At 49.6% G+C, this 23,721-nt stretch overlaps 1 protein-coding gene across 1 annotated transcript in view; it reads right to left on the minus strand.

Moving 5' to 3' along the window:
• Positions 1–2,920: 2,920 nt before the first annotated feature.
• Positions 2,921–23,721, minus strand: part of WNT7A (Wnt family member 7A) — an 87,807-nt gene continuing 67,006 nt past the window's right edge. The window contains exon 4 of the mRNA XM_054387249.1: positions 2,921–3,400. Coding sequence (XP_054243224.1) covers positions 2,921–3,400 — 480 coding nt within the window. The remainder of the gene's footprint in view (positions 3,401–23,721) is intronic.

Consider the following 23,721-nt stretch of genomic DNA (forward strand, 5'->3'; position numbering starts at 1 on the left):
CTTTGGCTTTTTTGCTTTGTTTTGCTTTGGGGTTTTTTTGCTGTTCTGTTTTGTCTGGTCTTTTTTGCTTTGTCTTTTTTTGCTTTGTTTTGCTTTGTTGTTTCATTTGCTTTGGGTTTTTTTTCTGTTTTGTTTTGTCTTGTCTTTTTTGCTTTGTTTTGCTTTGCTTTGTTTTGTTATTTTGTTTCGCTTTTTTTTGCTGTTTTGTCTTGTCTTTTTTGTCTTGTCTTTTTTGTTTTGTTTTGTTTTGTTTTACTTTGTTGTTTTGTTTTGCTTTGTGGGGTTTTTTGCTTTGTTTTGTTTTCTCTTGTCTTGTTTTGTTTTGCTTTGCTTTGTTTTGCTGTTTTGTTTTCATTTTTGTTTTCATTTTTGTTTTGGTTTTGTTTTGGTTTTGTTTTGTTGTGTTGTTTTGGTTTGGTTTTGTTTTGTTGTGTTGTTTTGGTTTGTTTTCTGGGATTTTTGAGCCCTGGCCTTTTGAGGGATGGGGGTGGAGGGGCAAGGATAAAGTAAATGTCGACTGTCCCTGTCCCCCCCAAATAAAAGAAAAACAAAGGAGTTGGACAAAAAGTAAGCTTTGTATCCTATCTATGAGAATCAGACGGTGTGTGTCATGCCAGTTTGTACAGTCATAGTCTGCAGCCTTGCAGTGATGGGAATCCAACGGGACAGGAGCACAATGCAGAGGTTTAAGTGACAGCACACACAGCACATTTGCTGCTCGGGGGAGCCACCGGTTAACGCCTGACGCATGTGGGAAGCAGCTCGTTCCGAGGGGGGTGTTTTGGTTTGGGGGGGTTTTTTGGTTCGGTTTGGGTTTTCCTTGAATAGGAGAAACGAGCATCCAGTTAATACCAATCAGGAATCCAATCCATGTGACAAAAGCGATGCTACAAACCTCCCGCCCATCCCCCGCCCCCTGCCTCCTCCCTCCCGCCTCCTGTTTCTTGTTTTGCATATTCTGCAGATCGAGCCGCGGGTTTGCATCCGGAGGGAGGCTGCAGGCTGCAGCCAGCTTGCTGCTCTTGTGTCCACAAACCCTAATTACCCTTCCTCTCTTGAACGGCCTAAGAGTTACCAACGGGGAAGGGGGGAGGAGAGGTAGGGGAGTGCCTGTGTGGAGAAAAAGTACAGGTTGAACAAGCAAGACGTAGTATAAATAAAATATTTATATAAAAATAGTCTCTTACAAAATATACTTCTCTTATCCTATGCTTGATTAGTTCTTTCCTTTTTTTTTTTTTTGTCCCAAAAGATGGAAGTTTGTCTGGATTTTCTTCTTTTTTATTTTTTTTATCCATATTCCAAACAGAATTTTATTTATTTTATTTTTTTTAATTAACGTTTCTTTCCAATTTTTATTTTTTTTATTAACCTTTCTTTCTAATTATTTTCTTTAAATTAACGTTTCTTTCTAATTCTTTTTTTTTAATTAAGGTTTCTTTCTCATTTTTTTAAATTAACGTTTCTTTCTCACTTCTTTTTTAATTAACATTTCTTTCTAATTCTTTTTTATTATTATTAACGTTTCTTTCTAATTCTTTTATTATTATTATTATTATTAACGTTTCTTTCTAATTATTTTGTTTGTTTTGTTTTTCATTTTATTTTATTAACGTTTCTATACCAACCCAAAGCTGGCAAAAAGATTTGTAACCTCCCCCCGCCCACACACCCCCTACCACTTTTTGTTCCAGACAACTAGCAGCAGCAGCAGCAGCAGCAAACGGGAGAGACAACGAACAAACCAACAAACAAACAAATAAAGATCACCCTAAAATCAACAGCTTGTGTTTGTGCCTGGGCATAGAGATAAAGATGCCAACTTCTGGACTTAAAACCTCTAGCAGAACAGAACGTAGCCTGCTGACAGAAAACACCCCCCCCCCTCCCCGAGTTCAGAACAATATATACAGCTCCACTTTTTTCTTTTTTTTTTTTTTCCTTTTTTTTCCTTTTTTTTTTTTTTTGCCTGGCTGTCTCTACAGTTACTCCCCAAAGGCAGCCAACTATCTACTTTAATTGCAGAAGAGTTTCCCCACCCCCCTCCCCCACTTTAAACAATAACAAAAAATAAAATAAAAAAAAAATAAAAGCCAGTAGTGTTCCTTTTTAATTAAATAAATTAATATTAGTTTTATCTGAATAAATTGTTAAATATTGCTATTATTATGCCCCAAGTGTCCCCAGATCCCTGTGCTAAAATCTGCAGCACACACACACACGGGGGGAAGGGGGGGGGGGGGGGGTGGGAAACAACAACCACAAAAAAAAAAAAACAACCAACCAAACAAAAAAAGGGCAGATAAGAGCAGTGTCTGCTTCGACAGTTGGACTGGCTGCAGCAAACGGCACGAAGGGGAAAAGAGGAGCGCATACCAGCAGAAGCTTTTTCACCCCTGGAGAAGCCTACGGTCTGTGCCATCCCCACGCTCCCGCGGGCAGTTCGCCCTGGGGCAGTGTCCGTCCCGTCCCGTGCCAAGCCCTCCTCTCGGAGCCTTTCTCCCCCTACCCCTCCCTGCTCCTTAGACACCGAAGTTCTCAAGCATCCCTTTCCCAGAGCCTTTTCTCAGGCTGCTGTCTCTCCACAGGGCAGTCAAGACTCCTCGCTTCCGAGGCGCTGCTCGCTGGGATGATCTTTTTCTGTTCGCTGCGTGCGTCAGGCGGCTCGGGGCGGGAGGTTGGTTGTTTGGTTTGGGGTTTTTTGTTTGTTTGTTTCTCTGCTAACTTTCCCTAAGGGTCTGAGATACGCATTCACACCCCCAACGGAACGTGAGTAGAAAAGAGAGGACTCCGTTCACCAGCACGTCCTCTGCCAGAGCAGGTCGTTCCCACACTCCTGCGTGAGCGCCTGTGCAAACGCTTGCCGGGGCCGGGGCCGGGGCCGGGGCCGGGGCCGTGCCAGCCTGCCCGGACCCCCGGCTCACTTGCAGGTGTAGACCTCTGTTCGCTCACTGCAGGTGTTGCACTTCACGTAGCAGCACCAGTGGAACTTGCAGTTGCATTGCCAGACGCGGGAGTACTGGTGAGTGTTGTAGCCGCGGCCGCAGCACATCAGGTCGCAGCCGTGGGACTGCTGCGCCGTCTTGTTGCACATCCGGCCCTGCGTGCCCACGCTGCCCGTCACGGGGTCCTCCTCGCAGTAGTTGGGGGATTTCTCGATGTACACCAGGTCGGTGTCCATGGGTTTGCGGTAGGAGAGAGGCTTCTTGATCTTGAGGAAGGTGGGGCGCTTGTTGCGGCTGGCGCGCACCGGCTCCACCTGCACCGCCTCGTTGTATTTGTCCTTCAGGATGTAGCCCAGCTCCCGGAACTTGGGCAGGGTGGTCCAGCAGGTTTTAGTGGTGCAGGAGCCCGACACCCCGTGGCACTTGCACTCCAGCTTCATGTTCTCCTCCAGAATCTGCATTGGGGAGGGGAAGGAAGGATGCATTAGCATAGAGTCAGAGAACCACAGAGTCAGGGAACCATAGAGCCAGAGAACCATAGAGTCAAAGAATCGTAGAGTCAGAGAACCACAGAATCATAGAATCATAGCATCATAGAGTCACAGGATCATAAAATCATAGAATCATAGAGTCATAGGATCATAGAATCATAGAGTCGTAGAATCATAGAATGGTCTGGGTTGGAAGGGACCTCCAAAGTTCATCCAGTCCAACCCCCCTGCACTCAGCAGGGACATCCCCAACTAGATCAGGTTGCCCACAGCCCTGTCCAGCCTCACCTTGAAGATCTCCAGGAATGGGCCCCAACCACCTCCCTGTTCCAGTATTCTACCACCCTCCTGGTGCAGAACTTGTTCCTCACATCCAATCTCAATCTGCTGTGCTCTAGTTTGAAGCCATTGTCCCTGGTCCTGTCCCTGCAGGCCTTTGCAAACAGTCTCTCTGCAGCCTTCTTATAGCCCCCTTCAGGTTGCTCTAAGGTCTCCCTGGAGCCTTCTCTTCTCCAGGCTGAACACCCCCAGATCCCTCAGCCCATCCTCATAGCAGAAATGCTCCAAACCCCTGATCATTTTTGTGGCTCTCATCTGGACCTTTCCCATCAGGTCCATGTCCTTCCTATATTGAGAGTTCCAGATCTGAACACAGTACTCCAGGTGAGGTCTCACCACAGGATGGAGGCAGAATCACCTCTCTGGATCTGCTGATACAAGCTGGAGGTTCAAAACCCATCTTGAGTGGCAGTGACAGGTCTGTCTGCTCTCTACCATGAGTTGCCATCAGATACAAGCCACCTTCCCCCCAAAGCTGTGGCTATTGCTTGCCTGGTGACACCACTGCCCCAGGGAGCAAATTCTCATTGGTGCCAGCTGAGTTCTGCCTGCAAAGCTGATTCCCCATTTGCACATGGAATTAAGCAGGGGAAATAACTTTGCCTCTTTCTCAGCCCACAGACAAAAGGCCCCACTTTAGGGACCCTCCTTGACCACAGCTTTTCTTCCCTTCCAATGGCAATGCGAGCGTACAGTGCTCTGGGTTTGTCTGTTGCTGCAGCTTTGGGCATGTGGCAGTGAAATGAGGAACTGAGAGAAAGTCCCAACACTCCCTGAGATGCTGTGGAAGTCCTACAAGCAGCACCAACACTTGATTTTCCTAAACAGAGGATCAAAAATAAACTGCACTTCACTTCTTACACCTGAAGATGACACAAGATGGAAATTAGAAAGAAATTCTTTCCAGTGAGGGTGGGGAGACACTGGCACAGGCTGCCTGGAAGTGTTCAAGGCCAGGCTGGATGAGGTCTTGAGCAACCTGGGTTGCTGGGAGGTGTCCCTGCCCATGGTAGGGGGTTGGAACTGGATGAGCTTTAAGGTCCCTTCCAACCTAACCCATCCTATGAATCTATGCACAGATAAAATATCAATTGACAGTAGCTCAAACTGCAGAATGCTTGCACAGAGTGAGAAGCCTTGGTAATCAGGCAGGAGGATTTGCTAAATTCAGTAAGAAATCAGATGTCAAAGACAAAAAGGTGACAGGCTTGAAGCTACAGGAGCTAAGTGAACAGTCCCAAAGCTTCTGGAAACACCTTGCACATTTTACCTGCAATCCTTCAGGTTGGCAACTTTTTAATAAGTGTTTGGAGTCAGTCAAAACAAACTAGGAAACAAGAACCTTAAAATCAGTCTGCATAAGAAAAAAAGGCTTCAGGGAGACCTTTGAGTGGCCTTCCAGTATCTGAAGGGGGCTGCCAGAAAACTGGGGAGGGACTTCTGACAAGGGCCAGGAGTGACAGGATGAGAGGGGACGGATTGAAGCTTGAGGAGGGCAGATTGAGACTGGAGATGAGGAAGAAATTCTTTGCAGTGAGGGTGGGGAGACACCAGAACAGGTTGCCCAGGAAGGCTGTGGCTGCCTCCTCCCTGGAGGTGTTCAAGGCCAGGCTGGATGAGGCCTTGAGCAGGCTGGGCTGGTGGGAGGTGTCCCTGCCCATGGCAGCGCTGATCCTCCTGTTGGTCTCACACCAACAATGCAGAGCAGTTGCTCACACAGACATCAGCTGTTCTGAATGTCTCAGGCCAGTGCTCCAAACTGGAAATCAAAGGATTGTTTTAGAATAGCATAGTGGAGTTCCTCACACTCCCTGAGAGCCTGAAGTGTTCTGCCTCCTCTCCCATGGGTTACAGAGCATCCAAAAAGCCTCAGCTACTCTGCAAGAAAACGTTGGCTGCCTCAGAACCATAGAATCACAGAAGTGTTTGGGTTGGAAAAGCCCTTTCAGATCATCCACTCTAACCATTCTCTAGCTCTACCAAGGCTGGAGCTAAACCATGGCCCTCAGCACCACAGCTCTGCCTCTTTGAAACGCCTCCAGGGATGGGGATTCAACCACCTCCCTGGGCAGCCTGTGCCAGGCTTTGAGAACCTTTTCAAGTGAAGAAGTTTCTTCTAATGTCCAACCTAAACCTCCCCTGGTGCAACCTGAGGCCATTTCCTCTCATCCTGTCACTTATTATTGGGGAGAAGAGACCAAGCCCCACCTGGCTCCAACCTCCATTCAGGGCTTTGTAGAGAGTGAGAAGGTCAGAGCACAACACAGAGTGCAACAGTGAAGCTGAGGAACTGGGTTCCTGTTTTGTCTTCAATTCTTGCTAATGAATTTCTGCCTCCTTAGCACTGTTAGAACATCTCCAACACCCCAGCACCAGGTCTGACCCCACCCTGCCTCCCTCTCCCCTTGTGGGGGGGCTCATGCTTATGCCTGAGCCGACACTGCTTCCCTTTGGAAGATAACAAGCTTCATCCTCCCCTCATCCTTCACACCCCTGGAAGCTTTACCCTTCTCTCTTCTCTCCCTCTTGCTATCTGTTAACCAGTCCAAATGAGACAGGAGAGCAGCTTAGTCCCTGCTGTCTGTCCTGAGCCCTGCAACTGACCTCACCTAGCAGTTACGTTGGGTTCATGCTGGAAAACTTAATTCCAGCTATTAATTTCCCACTGGTCTGTGGTTCAAAGAGACCATCAGAATTCTGATGATTAAGTTCTGCCTAACCTGGCAGATATCAGCAGTGCAAGGCCAGCCAGAGGGATTATCTGGGTTCAGGGAGTGGCCACATCATTTTTCCCCTGAGAAACCCCAGCTGATCCCTGCAGCTCCAAACCTGGGCAGCCTAGAAGGAGGTCAGTGATAGGGAAAGTTGAATTAACCCTTTGTTATAGCCACTTGCTTCTGCTTTGGCAGCTTGGAAAACTTCCCACACCCACATGGCCCTGGCAGCCTGTACTGAAGCAGCCAAACCCAGCTTGAAGTCCCTGCTCACTTCAGGGAGGTTGGACTGGACGACCTTCAGAGGTCCCTTCCAACCCCCAAACACTCTATGGTTCTAGGAAGGCCAGGTGTGTGTGGTGGGACTTCAAGCCTAACATCTCAGCATAAACTGGAAGTGGCAAGGAGAAAGAGCACATCACAGAAGCACAGATTGATAGAACCACAGAATGACAGAACCACAGAACCACAGAGTCATAGAATCACAGAAATACAGAACCACAGAATCACAGAACCACAGAGCCACAAACCACAGAGTCACAGAACCACAGAATCACAGAGTCACAGAACCACAGAACCACAGAGTCACAGAACCACAGAGTCACAGAACCACAGAGTCACAGAACCAGTCACAGAGTCACAGAACCAGTCACAGAGTCACAGAACCACAGAGTCACAGAACCACAGAGTCACAGAACTACAGAGTCACAGAGTCACAGAACCACAGAGTCACAGAGTCACAGAATCAGAGTCACAGAACCACAGAGTCACAGAACCACAGAGTCACAGAACCACAGAGTCACAGAACCACAGAGTCACAGAACCACAGTCACAGAACCACAGAGTCACAGAGTCACAAACCACAGAGTCACAGAACCACAGAGTCACAGAGTCACAGAGTCACAGAACCACAGAACCACAGAGTCACAGAACCACAGAGTCACAGAACCACAGAGTCACAGAACCAGAGTCACAGAACCAGTCACAGAGTCACAGAACCAGTCACAGAGTCACAGAACCACAGAACCACAGAGTCACAGAACCACAGAGTCACAGAACTACAGAGTCACAGAGTCACAGAACCACAGAGTCACAGAGTCACAAACCACAGAGTCACAGAACCACAGAGTCACAGAGTCACAGAATCAGAGTCACAGAACCACAGAGTCACAGAACCACAGAGTCACAGAACCACAGAGTCACAGAACCACAGTCACAGAACCACAGAGTCACAGAGTCACAAACCACAGAGTCACAGAACCACAGAGTCACAGAGTCACAGAGTCACAGAACCACAGAACCACAGAGTCACAGAACCACAGAGTCACAGAACCACAGAGTCACAGAACCAGAGTCACAGAACCAGTCACAGAGTCACAGAACCAGTCACAGAGTCACAGAACCACAGAACCACAGAGTCACAGAACCACAGAGTCACAGAACTACAGAGTCACAGAGTCACAGAACCACAGAGTCACAGAGTCACAAACCACAGAGTCACAGAACCACAGAGTCACAGAGTCACAGAATCAGAGTCACAGAACCACAGAGTCACAGAACCACAGAGTCACAGAACCACAGTCACAGAACCACAGAGTCACAGAGTCACAGAACCACAGAATCACAGAGTCACAGAGTCACAGAACCACAGAGTCACAGAACCACAGAGTCACAGAACTACAGAGTCACAGAGTCACAGAACCACAGAACCACAGAGTCACAAACCACAGAGTCACAGAACCACAGAGTCACAGAGTCACAGAACCACAGAGTCACAGAGTCACAGAACCACAGAGTCACAGAGTCACAGAATCAGAGTCACAGAACCACAGAGTCACAGAACCACAGAGTCACAGAACCACAGAGTCACAGAACCACAGTCACAGAACCACAGAGTCACAGAGTCACAGAACCACAGAGTCACAGAACCACAGAGTCACAGAACCACAGAGTCACAGAGTCAGAGTCACAGAACCACAGAATCACAGAGTCACAGAACCACAGAGTCACAGAGTCACAGAACCACAGAGTCACAGAACCACAGAACCACAGAGTCACAGAACCACAGAGTAACAGAACCCCAGAGTCACAGAACCCCAGAGTCACAGAATCACAGAGTCACAGAATCACAGAATGGTCTGGGTTGGAAGGGACCTCCAAAGGCCACCCAGTCCAAGCCCCTCTGCAGTCAGCAGGGGCATCTTCAGTTGTGCAGCCAGCAGCTCAGCAGTAGGGCACTAGCAAACACAGCTCCCTCCTGCTATTGGCAGCCCTAAACCAAGCAGTTGAAAGCCTGCACCTGGCAGCTGGTTATTCTCACACCTTTGGGTCCTGAGGCTGCTCTCCTGTTGCTTAGGCACACAAATTGCCATTGCCCAACCTTAGGATGGTTTGTGGCTGTTTCTTTGCTCCTTGCTCTCCCTCTACCCCTTTCCAGTGAAGCCAGGGATTTGAAAGGCACCACAGCAGCTGCAGTTTCATTTCAGTCTGTGAGAGAAGTGGCAGCACATGTGGTCTGAAGACAGGATTAAAATCCTAGAAAGCAGAGAGCTGAGATGCTGACAGCTGTGAGCTCTGCGTACATGAGGTCACCTTCTCTGCTCCTGTTTGCAAAGCAGTTCTCCATGCAAACGATCTGAGGACTGCCCTACAACTTCCAGGCTCAGATCTACATCTCAGCTTGCAGCTCTGCCCAAGCTTTGGCTCACAGTTTGCATTATCTTGTTATCTCTCTCAGCCACTGCATACTTCTGTCATTGCTCACTCATTCATGCTTGGAAGATAGATGAGGAGATGGGAAAGGAGTTAGAGCCCAGAAACCAGAAAAATAACAGAAATTCTTTTAGCCTCATTTATACCTTTTCCCAAAAGCTTCTCTCTCTCTCTCTCCTTTTTTTTTTTTTTTTTTTTTTTTTATTAAGGTGAAACTGGCCAGGGATATGCATTTCTCACCCCTAATTCAATCCCTGCTGTGTTCCAGAGGCTGGCCTTGTATCCTGGTACGGTGTTGGAACACGCAACCAAATATTTGGAGCTCGTCTGCTGGCAGCGTCCACCAAGCCAGCTTGAAAGGTTAATGCCAAACACATCGTGTGTCAGCTCTCCAGGTAGGGCTTCTTTCCTGGAGTGGAGTTGCAGAGCCTAAACTGCCTTTTGGGTTGTTTCATTAACCTCCCACTTACAGCCAGGCATGAGCCATTCCCCTGGAAAGAGCTGAGCAAGCGGCTGGAGCAGTTCAGCGCCCAGGCGTCCCCACGTCACCGCTTGGTCTCCTGCTCCAGGGCACACGGTGCCAACCAGAGGGAGCTTCTGCCTTCCTGGCCTCATCTGAGGCTGGGCAGGAGCCTTTGGGATAAAAAGCTCTGCTTTTGTCTCAACATGAGAAGTCTGAGCAATGCTAGTTGAGCCCAAGAGCAAGGGTCCTTCTTTGATGGCCCAAAATCACAGATTCCCAGAACCCAGCACAGTGTGGGGCAGGAGGGACCTCTGGGCATCATCCACTCCAACTCCACTGCTTGCCCAGGTGGGGTTGGAAAATTTCCAGGGAAGAAGACTCCACAACCTCTCTGGGCAGCCTGCTCCAGGCCACCAGCACCCTCACACCAAAGAATTTTCTCCTCCTGTTCAGGTGGAACCTCCTGGATTCCAGTTTGTGCCCACTGCCCCTTGTCCTGTCCCTGGGCACCACTGGCAAGAATTTGGCCACAAAAATTCTTGGAGGCAGTGGGCAGAGAGATGAGAAAGAGCTTGGTCTTTTAACACTGTGCCACAAATACTGTTCTCTTATGGTTTGGTTGGGTTTTTGTTTGTCTGGTGGTGTTTGTTTTTGTTGTTGTTGTTGGTTGGTTGGTTTTGTAGTGAGCAATTCCTAACATTCCCTGTCTCCCCTTCCTCTTTCTCTGGGCACTTGCCTGGTGTGTTTCCAACATGCCAGGCTGAAATCATCCCTGCCAGGCTGAAATCATCCCAGCCAGGCTGAAATCACCCCAGCACCTCTGCTTGACTTGGGTCCACTTTGGTCTGCAACTGAATTTTCACATCCTCTTGTGCCTGTTCTGAGCCAAACTCTCTACCTTTTGCTCACCAACCTTTTCCTTGGTTCTGCTCCTGTACACAGCTCCTGCCTTGCAGCTTGGTGCTCTGCAAATTCAGCCAGAGCTGAACAGACTCCACAACCTTCAGAAGCCAGCTCACTACTGTAACCTGAACTGCCTGTCCTCAGCAAAAGCCTGCAGTGGTGATTTGAGAGTTCTCAGAATCACAGAATGTGAGGGGCTGGAAGGGACCTCCAAAGCTCATCCAGTCCAACCCCCTGCCAGAGCAGGAGCACCTAGAGCAGATCACACAGGAACACAGCCAGGTGGGCTTTGAATATCTCCAGAGAGGAAGACTCCACAACCCCCCTGGGCAGCCTGCTCCAGGGCTCTGTCACCCTCCCAGGGAAAGAATTCTTCCTCCTGTTTCCATGGAACTTCCTCTGCCTCAGCTTCCACCACTGCCCCTTGTGCTGGCATTGGGCATCACCCAGCAGAGCCTGGCTCCAGCCTCTGGGCACTCATCCTGCACATCTTTATCCCCAGCAATGAGGTCACCTCTCAGGCTCCTCCTCTCCAAGCTCCAGAGCCCTCAGCTCCCTCAGGCTCTCCTCCTAAGGAAGATCTTCCACTGCCTGCAGCAGCTTTGTGGCTCTGTGCTGGACTCTCTCAAGCAGTTCCCTGAGGTCCTTCTTGACCTGAGGGGCCCAGAACTGGACACAATATTCCAGATGTGGCCTCAGCAGGGCAGAGTAGAGGGGGAGGAGAACCTCTCTGACCTACTGACCACAGCCCTTCTGATCCCCCCCAGGCTGCCCTTGGCCTTCTTGGCCACCAGAGCACATTGCTGGCTCATGGTCACCTCCCATCCACCAGGACCCCCAGGGCCTTTTCCCCTTCACTGCTCTCCAACAGGACAGTCCCCAACCTGTACTGACACCTGGGGCTGTTCTTTCCCAGGCTCACTGTGCTTGGGCTATTTGTTGGACATTAAAACATGGACAGTGGTATATAAATATGGTTATGTTATTGCAGTAACAAACCACAAATGCAAGATGAGAGTTGGAAAGGGAAGGAACAAAATGAAGTGGGGGATTCTTTGGGTAGGGGCTGGAGGCCTCAGTCCTTCCCTTGCTTTTCATGACCAAAAGTGTTTTACCCCTGAAAAACTTGGTCTGTGTTAAAAACAGAAAGTGTTGTTTACCTTTTGTGGTCAGGAGTTGTGCCTTTGAAGGTCACAACCAGTACTCTGGAGGTATCTTTTTACATTAGATTAAAACTTTATGTCATGGACTGACTCTGACTCAATGCCTGAAGGGCACAAAACTTCAGTCCTAGATCCTCTGCTTCTTACCCAGCCACATGGATCTGCTGGAGAGAGTGCAAGGGAGGGCTACAAGGATGCTGAGAGGCTGAGAGCCCTGGGGGTGTGCAGTCTGGAGAGGAGAAGGCTGAGAGGGATCTGATCAATGTCTATCAAGATCTGAGGGCTGGGGGTCAGGAAGGAAGGGACAGGGACAGCCTCTGCTCACTGTGCCCTGGGATAGGACAAGGGGCAATGGATGGAAACTCCAGCACAGGAGGTTCCACCTCAACATGAGGAGGAACTTCTTGACTGTAAGGGTCCCAGAGCCCTGGAACAGGCTGCCCAGAGAGGTTGTGGAGTCTCCTTCTCTGGAGCCTTTGCAGCCCTGTCTGGATGTGTTCCTGTGTGACCTGTGCTGGATTCTCTGGTCCTGCTCTGGCAGGGGGTTGGACTGGAAGATCTCCAGAGGTCCCTTCCAACCCCTACCACCCTGGGATCTGTGATCCTGTGTATACCCAGCTCCAGGAGCCATGGAAAGTAAATCTGCATGCAGCAGCAAAGGCTGTGAGCTGGGTTAAACAGGAACAAAGAGCTGGAGCTCTTTTACCTCTGTCCACTTTTCCTTTGAGCTCCTACAGCAAACTGTCAGTACTTGTTTCTGTCTCTCTCTCCCCCTTGCCATTATCCTCTGGGAAATAGTTTGTGCAAGGAGAGCTTGCTCTGGCTCTCTCTGTTGATGTTATCTCCAGGCACAGTACCTTTGGGCACTGCCATTAGGAACCTCACCTGGGTTTGGGTTTTTTTTGCTTTTTCTTCACCATGAGTTTTGCAGAGAATGCATCATGGAAGGGTGGAAACTTGGAGCTCTAGAGAGCTCTGGAGAGCCCTGCAGAGCCCTGCAGCCCAGGAGCAGTGGTGGGACCAGTAGTGGTACCCTGGCTGGGGGCTGGCTGAGCCAACTGTCCTGCTGTCCAGTGAAACCAGAAGAAAGTGCTGCCTGGAATGGCAGTTGCTTAAAGGGCTGTGCTGCTGCCCTGCAGTGCTGTTGGCTTTCTGGGTGCTGTGGGTGCTTGGGTCAGGGCAGACACCAGAAACACCACTCAGCCTCCTGCAGTAGCTGTTCTCAGCATGGTGTCTCTCTTACCCAAGTCAGTGTTGTGAAGCTCCCTGGCTTTCCAGCATCTAAATCCAACTCCCTTTCCAAATGCACCCCCAGGGCAGTCTGAGGGTGTGCCCACTCACGTGGGGTCACCTGCTGCACAGCCCTGGAGTTGGTCACCTAGCCTCAAAAGCACCCAGTGCAAAACTGTTCTGAAGGGTTCAGAATCAAAGAGTCATGCAATAGTTTTGGTTGGATGAGACCTCCAAGGTCATCCAGTCCAACCAGCAGCCCAACCCCACCATGGTCATCAAACCATGTCCCCAAGTGCCATGGCCACAGATTTCTTGAACACCTCTCTAGGGATGGGGACTCCACCACCTCCCTGGGCAGCCTCTTCCAGTCCCTCACCACTCTTGCAGCAAAGACATTTTCTCAGTCTCCAACCTAACCCTCCCCTGGCACAACTTCAGGCCATTTCCTCTCCTTCTATCCTCTGATACAAGGGAGCAGAGCCCAACCCCCACCTGGCTCCAGCCTCCTTTCAGGGAGCTGTAGAGAGCAATGAGGTCTCCTCAGCCTCCTCTTCTCCAGGCTTGAACACCTCAGCTGCTCCTCCGCTGCCCTGTTCTCCAGCCCCTTCCCCAGTGTGCTGGGGCACACCCATCCTGGATGGGGCTGAGAAGAACCCAGCCCCAGGTGGACAAAAGAAATTTAGTCTGGGGAGGGCTTGGCCCCTCCCCTGCTGGGAGAAGGTGGTCCCCTGACTCAGAGGTGGTCTATTCCACTTCCCCTTCCTGTCCAGCAAGCCTATAAAAGGGGGGACATCTTGCTGCTCTTCCCTTTTTCCTGCCTCGTCTGCTCGAGAGGACTTCCTGCTGCTGTTGCTGTCGCTGTCTCCTGCACCGGACCACGTGGCTGGGGCCCTTTCTCTCTCTCAACTGAATCCACCGACATCCAGGGGAACACAAGGCCATCCGGGCTTGGTTTTGTATATTTTTCTTCCCACTTGCCCTCATCCCTCACCTCTGTGAACCCCCCCCCCGTTACTGATATATATATATATATATATATATATATATATATATATATATATATATATATATATATATGTAAAAAATTATTTTTTTCCTTTCCCTTTTGTGAAAAAAGAAAAAAATTTACTCCTCCTACTTCCAAACCGACTTCAGAATATTTCTTTCACGAGTTTTTTTTTTTTTTCCTTTCCCCTACCCCTTTTTTTTTCTTTTTGTTTTTTTTCCTTTCTTCTCTCTCTCCACCCTGCCAAGAAAAAAGGGAGAGGGGCAGGGGGAGGAATTTATATCTATTGTCATTTGAGCTCCTAAACTCAGAGCTCAAACTACCACACCCAGCTCTGTTGTCCTTCTCTGGACATGTAGAGCATAAGACACTGTGATCATCCCAGCTCCAGTGCATTGCCCTCCACCAGCAGGGTTGCCACAGAAGCTAAGTCCTCCTCACCATCCCTACACTGCCCATAGTACAGTGCCTGACTCCAAGGACTCTTGACTGCTTCATTAGAAGTACCTCCAGCTGCTGTCTGTGGGAGCAGAGGCAATTAGTGAGGCAGCAGACACTGATTCCTATCCCAGCAAAGCCATAATCTTTCCTAATTTTGTCTGACATCACATCACCTGGCTCAGGAAATACCTGTCTCCTACAAGTGCCTGCTCACATACCTTCACTATAGGTCAAAGAGAACGCAGCTCTTGGCAAAACAAAAGTGAATTTTTCACTCCAGAGAAGAATGTGGCAGGGCTTGGGCAGTGGTCACAACTGGAGCAGCTCTGTGAGAAGCAAAGGCAGAGAGCCCTGGGGGTGTGGAGCATAGAGAAGAGCAGCCCCAGAGGGGATCTGAGCAATGCTCAGCAGGAGCTAAAGGACCTGTGGGGGGCAAGAGGCTGGGGCCAGACTCTGCTCAGTGGTGCCCAGGGACAGGACAAGGGGCAGTGGGCACAGACTGGAACCCAGGAGGTTCCACCTGAGTAGGACAAGAAACTTTGTTGTGAGGGTGCTGGAGGCCTGGAGCAGGCTGCCCAGAGAGGTCGTGGAGTCTCCTTTTCTGGAGAGATTCCAACCCTTTCTGGGCATTGTGATGCTGGGAAAGCAGCTGTGGGTGCCCTGCTTTAGCAGGGGGCTTGGACTGGATGGTCTCCAGAGGTCCCTTCCAACCCACACCATGCTGGGATGCTGGGAATCTGTGATTTTGGTCATGGAAGAAGGATCCCTAGCACTTGGGCTCAACTAGCATTGCTCAGACTTCTCATGTTGAGACAAAAGCAGAGCTTTTCATCCTATCAGAAGACTGAGAGGGGACCTGATTGATCAATAGCTGAGGGCTGGGGGTCAGGAAGGAAGGGACTGGGACAGGGACAGCCTCTGCTCAGTTGCAGCTGGGATAGGCCAAGGGGCAATGGATGGAAACTCCAGCACAGGAGGTTCCACCTCATCATGAGGAAGAACTTCTTGAGTGTGAGGGTCCCAGAGCCCTGGAACAGGCTGCCCAGAGAGCTTGTAGAGTCTCCTTCTCTAGACATTGTGATTCTGGACAAGCTGCTGTGGGTACCCTGATGGCTCAAGCAGCTTTGGACTGGATGATCCCCAGAAGTCCCTTCCAACCCCTGCCATTGTGTGATTTCTCTGGGCTAGGCAGACCAATGGAGAGAGGCAAAGCTGCACCTTTCACCCCGTGGCCAGTGAGAGGCAATGGTACCTGTAAGCTAAAGCTCCTCAGACCTCGGGAGCAACATTAGAAATGTAAGTTTTGCTTTAGAAGAAGGAATCATTAAGAACAATGTAAAGCTTATACAATAAGGCCAATGTCATCTTTAGCCTTTCACCAAATTGACAACTGTGAGACCCCAATCACAGCTGGAGCACCTGGCAGTGAGGTCTAGAGGGAGATGAGGCATCAGAGAGACAGAGGATGTGTAGGGGAGGCTGATTTGATAGCATCCGAGAATCAGGGAATGGTTTGGATGGGAAGAGACTTTAAAAATCATTGAGCTCCCACCCCCCACGCCATAGGCAGAGAGACCTCCTACAAGAACAGGTTGCTGAAGCTCCATCCAGCCTGGCTCTGAATACATCCAGGGTGGAACCTCAACAGCTTCTCTGGGAAGTCTATGCCAGTGCCTCACCACACTCATAGGGAAGAAGTTCTTCCTAATGTCCAGCCTCTTCCTCATCCTGCCAGTCCAGCTCTTTGCAAAAAGTGCCTCTCCAGCTCTCTTGGAGGCCCCTTTCAAATACTGGAAGGCTGCTCTAAGGGCTTCCTGCAGCCTGGTCTTCTCCAGGCTGAACAACCCCAACTGTCTCAGCCTGTCTTCATAGCAGAGGTGCTCCAGCCCTTTGATCCTCTTTGTGGCCCTCCTCCTACTTTTGTCCCAGTACTGACTTCTGAGGATCACCACTCATCACTGGTCTCCACTTAGACATGGAGCCCTTGGCCATCAGTCTTTGAGTGTAATCACAGAGCCACTGAGTGCTCCACCCATCACAGAAGCACAGAATTGTCAGCCTTGGAAGGGACCTCAAGGACCATCCAGTCCCAACCCCCCTGCCATGGGCAGGGACACCTCACACTACAGCAGGTTACTCACAGCCACATCCAGCTTGGCTGCAAAAACCTCCAGGGATGAGGCTTCCACCACCTCCCTGGGCAACCTCTGCCAGTCTCTCACCACCTTCATGGGGAAGAACTTCCTCCTAACATCCACGTCTGGAATATTGTGTCCAGTTCTGGGCCCCTCAGGTCAAGAAGGACCTCAGGGAACTGCTTGAGGATGTTCAGCACAGAGACAAAAATCTGCTGCAGGCAGTGGAACATCTCCTGTGAGGCCAGGCTGAGGGAGCTGAGGGCTTGGAGCTGGGAGCAGAGGAGCCTGAGGGCTGCCCTCAGTACTGGGGATAAAGATGTGCAGGGCTGGAGCCAGGCTCTGCTCAGGGATGTCCAAGGACAGCACAAGGGGCACTGGGGGCAAGCTGGAGCAGAGGAGGTGCCAGGGAACCAGGAGGGAAAACTTTGTCCCTGTGAGGGTGATGGAGCCTGGAGCAGGCTGCCCAGAGAGGTTGTGGAATCTTCTTCTCTGGAGACTTTCCAACCCCCCCTGGATGTGTTCCTGTGTGCCCTGCCCTGGGTGACAATGCTCTGGCAGGGGGTTGGATTGGATGAGCTTTCAAGGTCCCTTCCAACCCCTAATGTTCTGTGATTCTGTGGCTCTGTGCACACAGGTCTGGTCCTTGGACACCGCCAAGTCCAAATGATGTAGTGCTGGAAACACCACAGCTGGTTGGGACTTCCCAACACCACCATCTGCCTTCAGTGGTGGATATCCTACTTTAAAGAGCTTTAAACACTTTTTCCAGATTCCACATGATAATAGCCTTAAAAACAAAAGACTTCAGCAATGTTAAGCTCTTGGAAGTTTAACCTTTCCTGTACTCTGTCTGACTTTTCTTTGTGCCAACACTGAACAGGAGGTTCCCTATGTTCCTTATATGGACTTTGGAGAGCTTTGTAGTAATTTTTTCATAGAATCATAGAATTGTTTCAGTTGGAAAAGGTCTCTAAGATCATCAGGTCCAACTATCACCCCAACACCACCATAGCCACTGAACCATGTCCCCATATGCCATGGCCTGAAGTTTCTTGAACACCTCCAGGGATGGGGACTCCACCACCTCCCTGGGCAGCCTCTTCCAATCCCTGACCACTCTTGCAGCAAAGAAATTGTTTTCCTAATCTCCAGCCTAACCCTTCCCTGGCACAATTTCAGGTCATTTCCTCTCCTTCTATCACCTGAGTTTAGGGAGACCAACTCAGACCAATCCCCACCTCACTCCAACCTCCTTTGAGGGAGTTGTAGAGAGCACTGAGGCCTTCCTTCAACCTCCCCTCAGTCACAGAATTGTTTTGGTTGGAAAACACCTCAGAGGTCACTGAGTCCAACAATCCACCCAACACCACCGTGGCCATCAAACCATGGCCCCAAGCACCATGGCCACAGGTTCCTGGAACACCCCCAGGGGTGGGGACTCCACCACCTCCCTGGGCAGCCTCTTCCAATCCCTGACCACTCTTGCAGCACAGAAAGTTTTCCTAGCATCCACCCTGGGATATCTGTTGTCCTTTACTTGGTTTTTATAAAACTGTCAAGCCCAGGCAGCAATTCCTTTCTAAATGCAACTTCTCTGTCTGCAGAATATCAAAGGAGTAAAGCAAAAGAGGATCAGTTGATCTTCCTGCATGGTCACAGCACTGCTGCCAGCACCCCAAGGTGAAGGAGATGCTCTTCTCTTCCATTGCCTTGTTGAAATTAGAGGACAGAAGCCTTAGGACCCTTCAATCTGTGACCACCTCAGTGCAGAGCAGCAGCTGAACACAGAAGCCTGAGAGGAAGGCCAGGGAAAGCTGAGAGGAATGCAGAGCAAAAAATATTTTCTCCTGCATATTTTTCTTACACTTCTGATAACCTCTGTGGCTTGCCATGTACTAAATCAATTTATCACCACTTCTGGGACCAGGGAAAACCAAAAAAAGCAGTAGGAAATAAGTGTCAGAGGCTGCTTTCATAATGGTGACTTTTGAAGAATGGTTGCACTTAGGATTAAAAGGACACAGTTTGGGGTTTTTTCTTCTTTAGATTCTCACACAACCTAATAATGATCTTCTCAGGTGAAGCCACAAGGATGTAGCACATAGTATGGCTTAGGTTGGAAGGGACCTCAGAGATCATCCACTCCAACCCCCCTGCCATGGGCAGGGACACCTCTCAGCTAGCCTCAGCTGCTCAAGGTCTCATCCAGCCTGGCCTTGAGCACCCCCAGGGAGGAGGCATCCACAGCCTCCCTGGGCAGCCTGTGCCAGAGTCTCACCACCCTCCTACTGAAGAACTTCTTCCTCAGCTCCACTCTAACCCTGCTCTGCCTCAGCTTCAAACCATTCCCCCTTGCCCTGTCTCCAGACACCCTCAGGAAAAGTCTCTCTGCAGCCTTCCTGCAGGATCCCTTCAGGTGCTGGCAGGCAGCTCTGAGGTCCCCCTGGAGTCTTCTCCTCTCCAGGCTGCACACCCCCAGCTCCCTCAGCCTGTTCTCACAGCAGAGCTGCTCCAGCCCTTGGATCATCTTTGTGACCTCCTCTGGACTCTCTCCAGCAGCTCTGTGTCCTTCTCCTGCTGGGGACACCAGAGCTGGAGGCAGGATTGGAGGTGAGGTGTGAGCAGAGCAGAGCCCAGGGGCAGAATCCCCTCCCCAGCCCTGCTGCCCACACTCCTCTGGCTGCAGCTCAGCACACAGCTGCCTGCTGGGCTGCAGGAGGGCACTGCTGGCTCCTGGGGAGCTGCTCAGCAACCAACACCCCCAAGGCTCTTTCTTCAGAGCTGCTCTCAACCCTCTCTGCACCCAGCCTGGATTTGTGCCTGGATTGTTGCCCCAACCTCTCTGCAGGACCTTGCCCTGTGATTTGTTGAACCTCTTGCAGCTGGCACTGACCACTTCCCAAGCCTGTTGAGATCCTTCTCATGATTCTGTCATAACACTTCAGCTTTCTACCACTGACAGGTCGTTCCAGGACAACACCTTAGATCCCACCATAGCTGCTCCTGGGATAATCTTCTGCCTAAGCCCTCTCTATTTTGCAAAATAACTCTGACAACAGATTCCTTGTCTGTGGCTCAGGCTGCATCTCTCTTGCTCATTGCTCAGTGTTTTCCCCTGACCGCTCTGCAACTCTAAGCATGGCCTGGGAAAGTCAAATAAGGTTCTGAAGTTTTCCTTTCTGCTCCTCAGGATACTGCCTGCAGTGACAGAGGGCACGATGTGGCAAGCCCTGGTGTCAGCAGCCCAGCAAAATCTGCTGCAGATTCAAGAGGAATGGTAGAGGCAGAAGCCAACACTGCCACGTCAGGCAGGCCCTGCTGGAGCAGCTCTCCTGCCAGGTATTCTCCCTCACCCCCTCCCTTTCCCATCCTATCTGATAACAGCTGCAAGCCAGCCTCTGGGATTCCTTTCCTTTTTTTTTTACCTCTCTGGTGAACACATTCCAGTCTTCCCCAGAGAGAAAGTACCTGCATCATCATCTCCCTCTCTCCCTGGTCATCAGACTGGAAATGGAAACCATTAACTTATGAGCTGGAGCTGTGGGTTCCACATGCTCTGAAGGGACCTGGCTGTGGACAGAGTTTGCTCTGTGGCATCCAGCACAAACCTTTCCTACCCAGCCCTTCCTTCTGCTGCCAGGATGTCCTCCCTGAAAAGCTTTCCTTAAGTACAAATCACCAAACCAAGCCTTCAGTAAGTTGTTCATGAGGAAAGGGGCTGAAAGCAACAGGGTCCTGATGCCTGGGGGGAAAAGGCTGGGAGCTGAGGGGGCCTTGATGTGGCATTTTCTGGTTTCAGATGTGGTCATGATAAAAGCTCAGCTGGCTTGGGGTTGATGGAGGAGTTTATGGAGGAATCATTGCTCTGGTGGCTTCTTGCTGCATCTCTCTGCAAGACAGAGCTGACCTGCATTTGGGGGTTGTGGCTTTTTAATTTTCTCTGTTTCACAGAATCACAGAATGTTAGGGGTTGGAAGAGACCTCCAGAGATCATCCAGTCCAACCCCCCTGCCAGAGCAGGAGCACCCAGAGCAGGTCACACAGGAACACAGCCAGGTGGGCTTTGAATATCTCCAGAGAGGGAGACTCCACAACCCCCCTGGGCAGCCTGCTCCAGGGCTCTGTCACCCTCACAGGGAAAGAATTCTTCCTCCTGTTTCCATGGAACATCCTCTGCCTCAGGTTCCAACATTGCCCTTTTTTTAATTTTAAATAAATTATAATATCATATCATATCATAGAATCAGTCAGGGTTGGAAGGGACCTCAAGGCTCATCCAGTTCCAACCCCCCTGCCATGGGCAGGGACACCTCACACTACAGCAGGCTGGCCAGAGCCTCATCCAGCCTGGCCTTAAACACCTCCAGGGATGGAGCCTCAACCACCTCCCTGGACAACCCATTCCAGGCTCTCACCACTCTCATGGGGAAGAACTTCTTCCTCATGTCCAGTCTGAATCTCCCCACTTCCAGCTTTGTCCCATTCCCCCCAGTCCTGTCACTACCTGGTAGCCTAAAAAGTTCCTCCCCAGCTTTCTTGTAGCCCTCTTCAGATCCTGCAAGGCCACAAGAAGGTCTCCTGGGAGCCTTCTCCTCTCCACACTGCACAACCCCAACTCTCTCAGTCTGTCCTCAGAGCAGAGCAGCTCCAGCCCTCTGCTCATCCTCATGGCCCTTCTCTGGACACCTTCCAGCACCTCCAGATCCCTCTTGGAACAGAGGCTCCAGAACTGGACCCAGAGCTCCAGGTGTGGTCTGAGCAGAGCTGAGCAGAGGGGGAGAATCCCCTCCCTGGCCCTGCTGGCCACACTTCTCTTGCTGCAGCCCAGGCTCTGCTTGGCTCTCTGGGCTGCAAGTGCTCACTGCTGGCTCCTGCTGAGCTTCTCCTCCCCCAGCATCCCCAAGTCCCTCTCCTCAGGGCTGCTCTCCAGCCAGTCCCTGCCCAGCCTGGATTTGTGCTTGGGATTGCCCTGACCCAGCTGCAGGACCTTGCCCTTGGTCTTGTTGACCCTCATGAAGTTGGCTTGTGCCCAGCTCTGCAGCCTGTCCAGGTCCCTCTGGATGGATCCCTTCCCTCCAGCCTGTCTGCTGCACCACACAGCTTGGTGTCAGCAGCAAACCTGCTGAGGGTGCACTCAATGCCTCTGTCCATGGCACCAACAAAGATGTTGAACAAGCCTGGTCCCAGCACTGAGCCCTGAGGGACTCCACTTGTCCCTGGCCTCCACTGGGACATGGAGCCATTGACAGCCACTCTTTGGGTGCAGCCATCAAGCCAGTTCTTTATCCATCTTGTGGTCCACCCATTAATAGAATAGAATAGAATAGAATATATCCAGAAATATTAGTATGTAATATAATAATTATATATTGTAATATATAATATAATTGTATAATATATATTGTAATATATATTATTGTAATATAATTGTAATAATATTGTAATTGTTATATATATTATTGTAATACATATTGTAATATATATTATTGTATAATTATATATTATAGTATAATTGCATAATATATGTTTTAATATATAATATAATATATCATATCAATAAATATTATTATGTATTATATTATATTATATTATATTATATTATATTATATTATATTATATTATATTATATTATATTATATTATATTATATTATATTATATTTTATTTCATTATATTATATTTTATTTCATTATATTATATTTCATTATATTACAGTATGTATTTTTAAAATGCATATCTATTTAAAAGTATGTATTTAAATCCATTTATTTAAATAACTAAACATTTTAAAAGGAAGAAAAAAAAAACCAAAGCCAAAAGGAAATAATAATTTGAAAACACAGCTGCCAATGTGTTTGACAAAGTACTTGTTTGTAAAAAAAATTAAAAATAACTCTTTGGGAGAGCCATTATCACCTAGATTAGACTGGATCAGCCCAGTGCCAAGGAAGTGTCACAGGGTAGGAAGTTTGAAGATCAGTCATAAAAAAGAAAAAGAGGAGGTTGGAGGGGAAAAAAAAAAAACACAGAGAAAAAAAAATAATTTTGAGGAGAAAAAAAAACGAGAAAGAAAGAAAATTAATAAATCTGGATAAATCTGTTCTCTTTTGCAGTGCTTTCACTCCCCTCTCCCTGTGGGATGGCTGCAGTGTCTCAAGCCCTTCACCACCATCATTTCAGGTCCAGCTTTGCCTCAGTGGAGGTGTGATTTCCTAGCCCCTCGCTGAAATAAGGCTGGGAGATGAAGGGGAAATTTATCTAGGAGCCTCATGTGCTGCTATCCAAGCAGAACTGACACTGGGGATGTGATGGATGGGAGCTTGTGAAATACTGAACAGTCTTCTTGTCTGCCCTACCTGGGCACTTTGCACAATGAAGCTAAAGCAGAGGGGAAGGGGGGGGATGGTGTTGGAGAGCTGCAGACAGAGCTGTGGGGAGGATTATCAGGCTCACCTCCCTATCACTGCACAAGTTTCCTACAGTACCTATCTTCCTCTCCAAAAAAGATACTGGAGAGGTGTTGGTGCCAAGAGTAAAAGATGATGATCAAGAAGTTTGGGAAATAAAGCAACAAGGTGTTAGAAACTGCCACTGAGGGAAGGCATAAAGGAAATGAGACCCCAGTTTGCCTGGGCTGGGATGTGTCACCACCAGGACATTTCTTCCCAGGTTCCTAGAGTCACAGAATGGTTTGGGTTGGAAGAGGCTTTAAAGCCCAACCAGTCCCAGCCACCTTGCCATGGGCAGGGACACCTCCCACCAGCCCAGGCTGCTCAAGGACTCATCCAGCCTGGCCTTGAACACCTGCAGGCAGGAGCCATCCACAGCCTCCTTGGGCAACCTGTGCCAGTGTCTCTCCACCCTCACTGCAAAGAATTTCTTCCCTATCTCCAGTCTCAATCTCCCAGCTCAAAACCATTGTCCCTCATCCTGGCACTCCCAGGGTCAAAGTCCCTCCCCAGCTCTCCTGGAGCCCCTTCAGGTTCTGGAAGGCTGCTCTAAGGTCACCCTGGAACCTTCTCTTCTCCAGGCTGAACAGCCCCAGCTCTCCCAGCCTGTCCCCAGCCTCTGATCATCTCTGTGGCCTCCTCTGGACCCTCTCCAGCAGCTCCAGGTCCTTCTTGTGCTGGGGAACTCAGAACTGGAGGGAGTGCTGCAGGTGAGGTCTGAGCAG

Source organism: Indicator indicator, chromosome 15, assembly GCF_027791375.1.
Source record: "Indicator indicator isolate 239-I01 chromosome 15, UM_Iind_1.1, whole genome shotgun sequence".
Lineage (NCBI taxonomy): Eukaryota > Metazoa > Chordata > Aves > Piciformes > Indicatoridae > Indicator > Indicator indicator.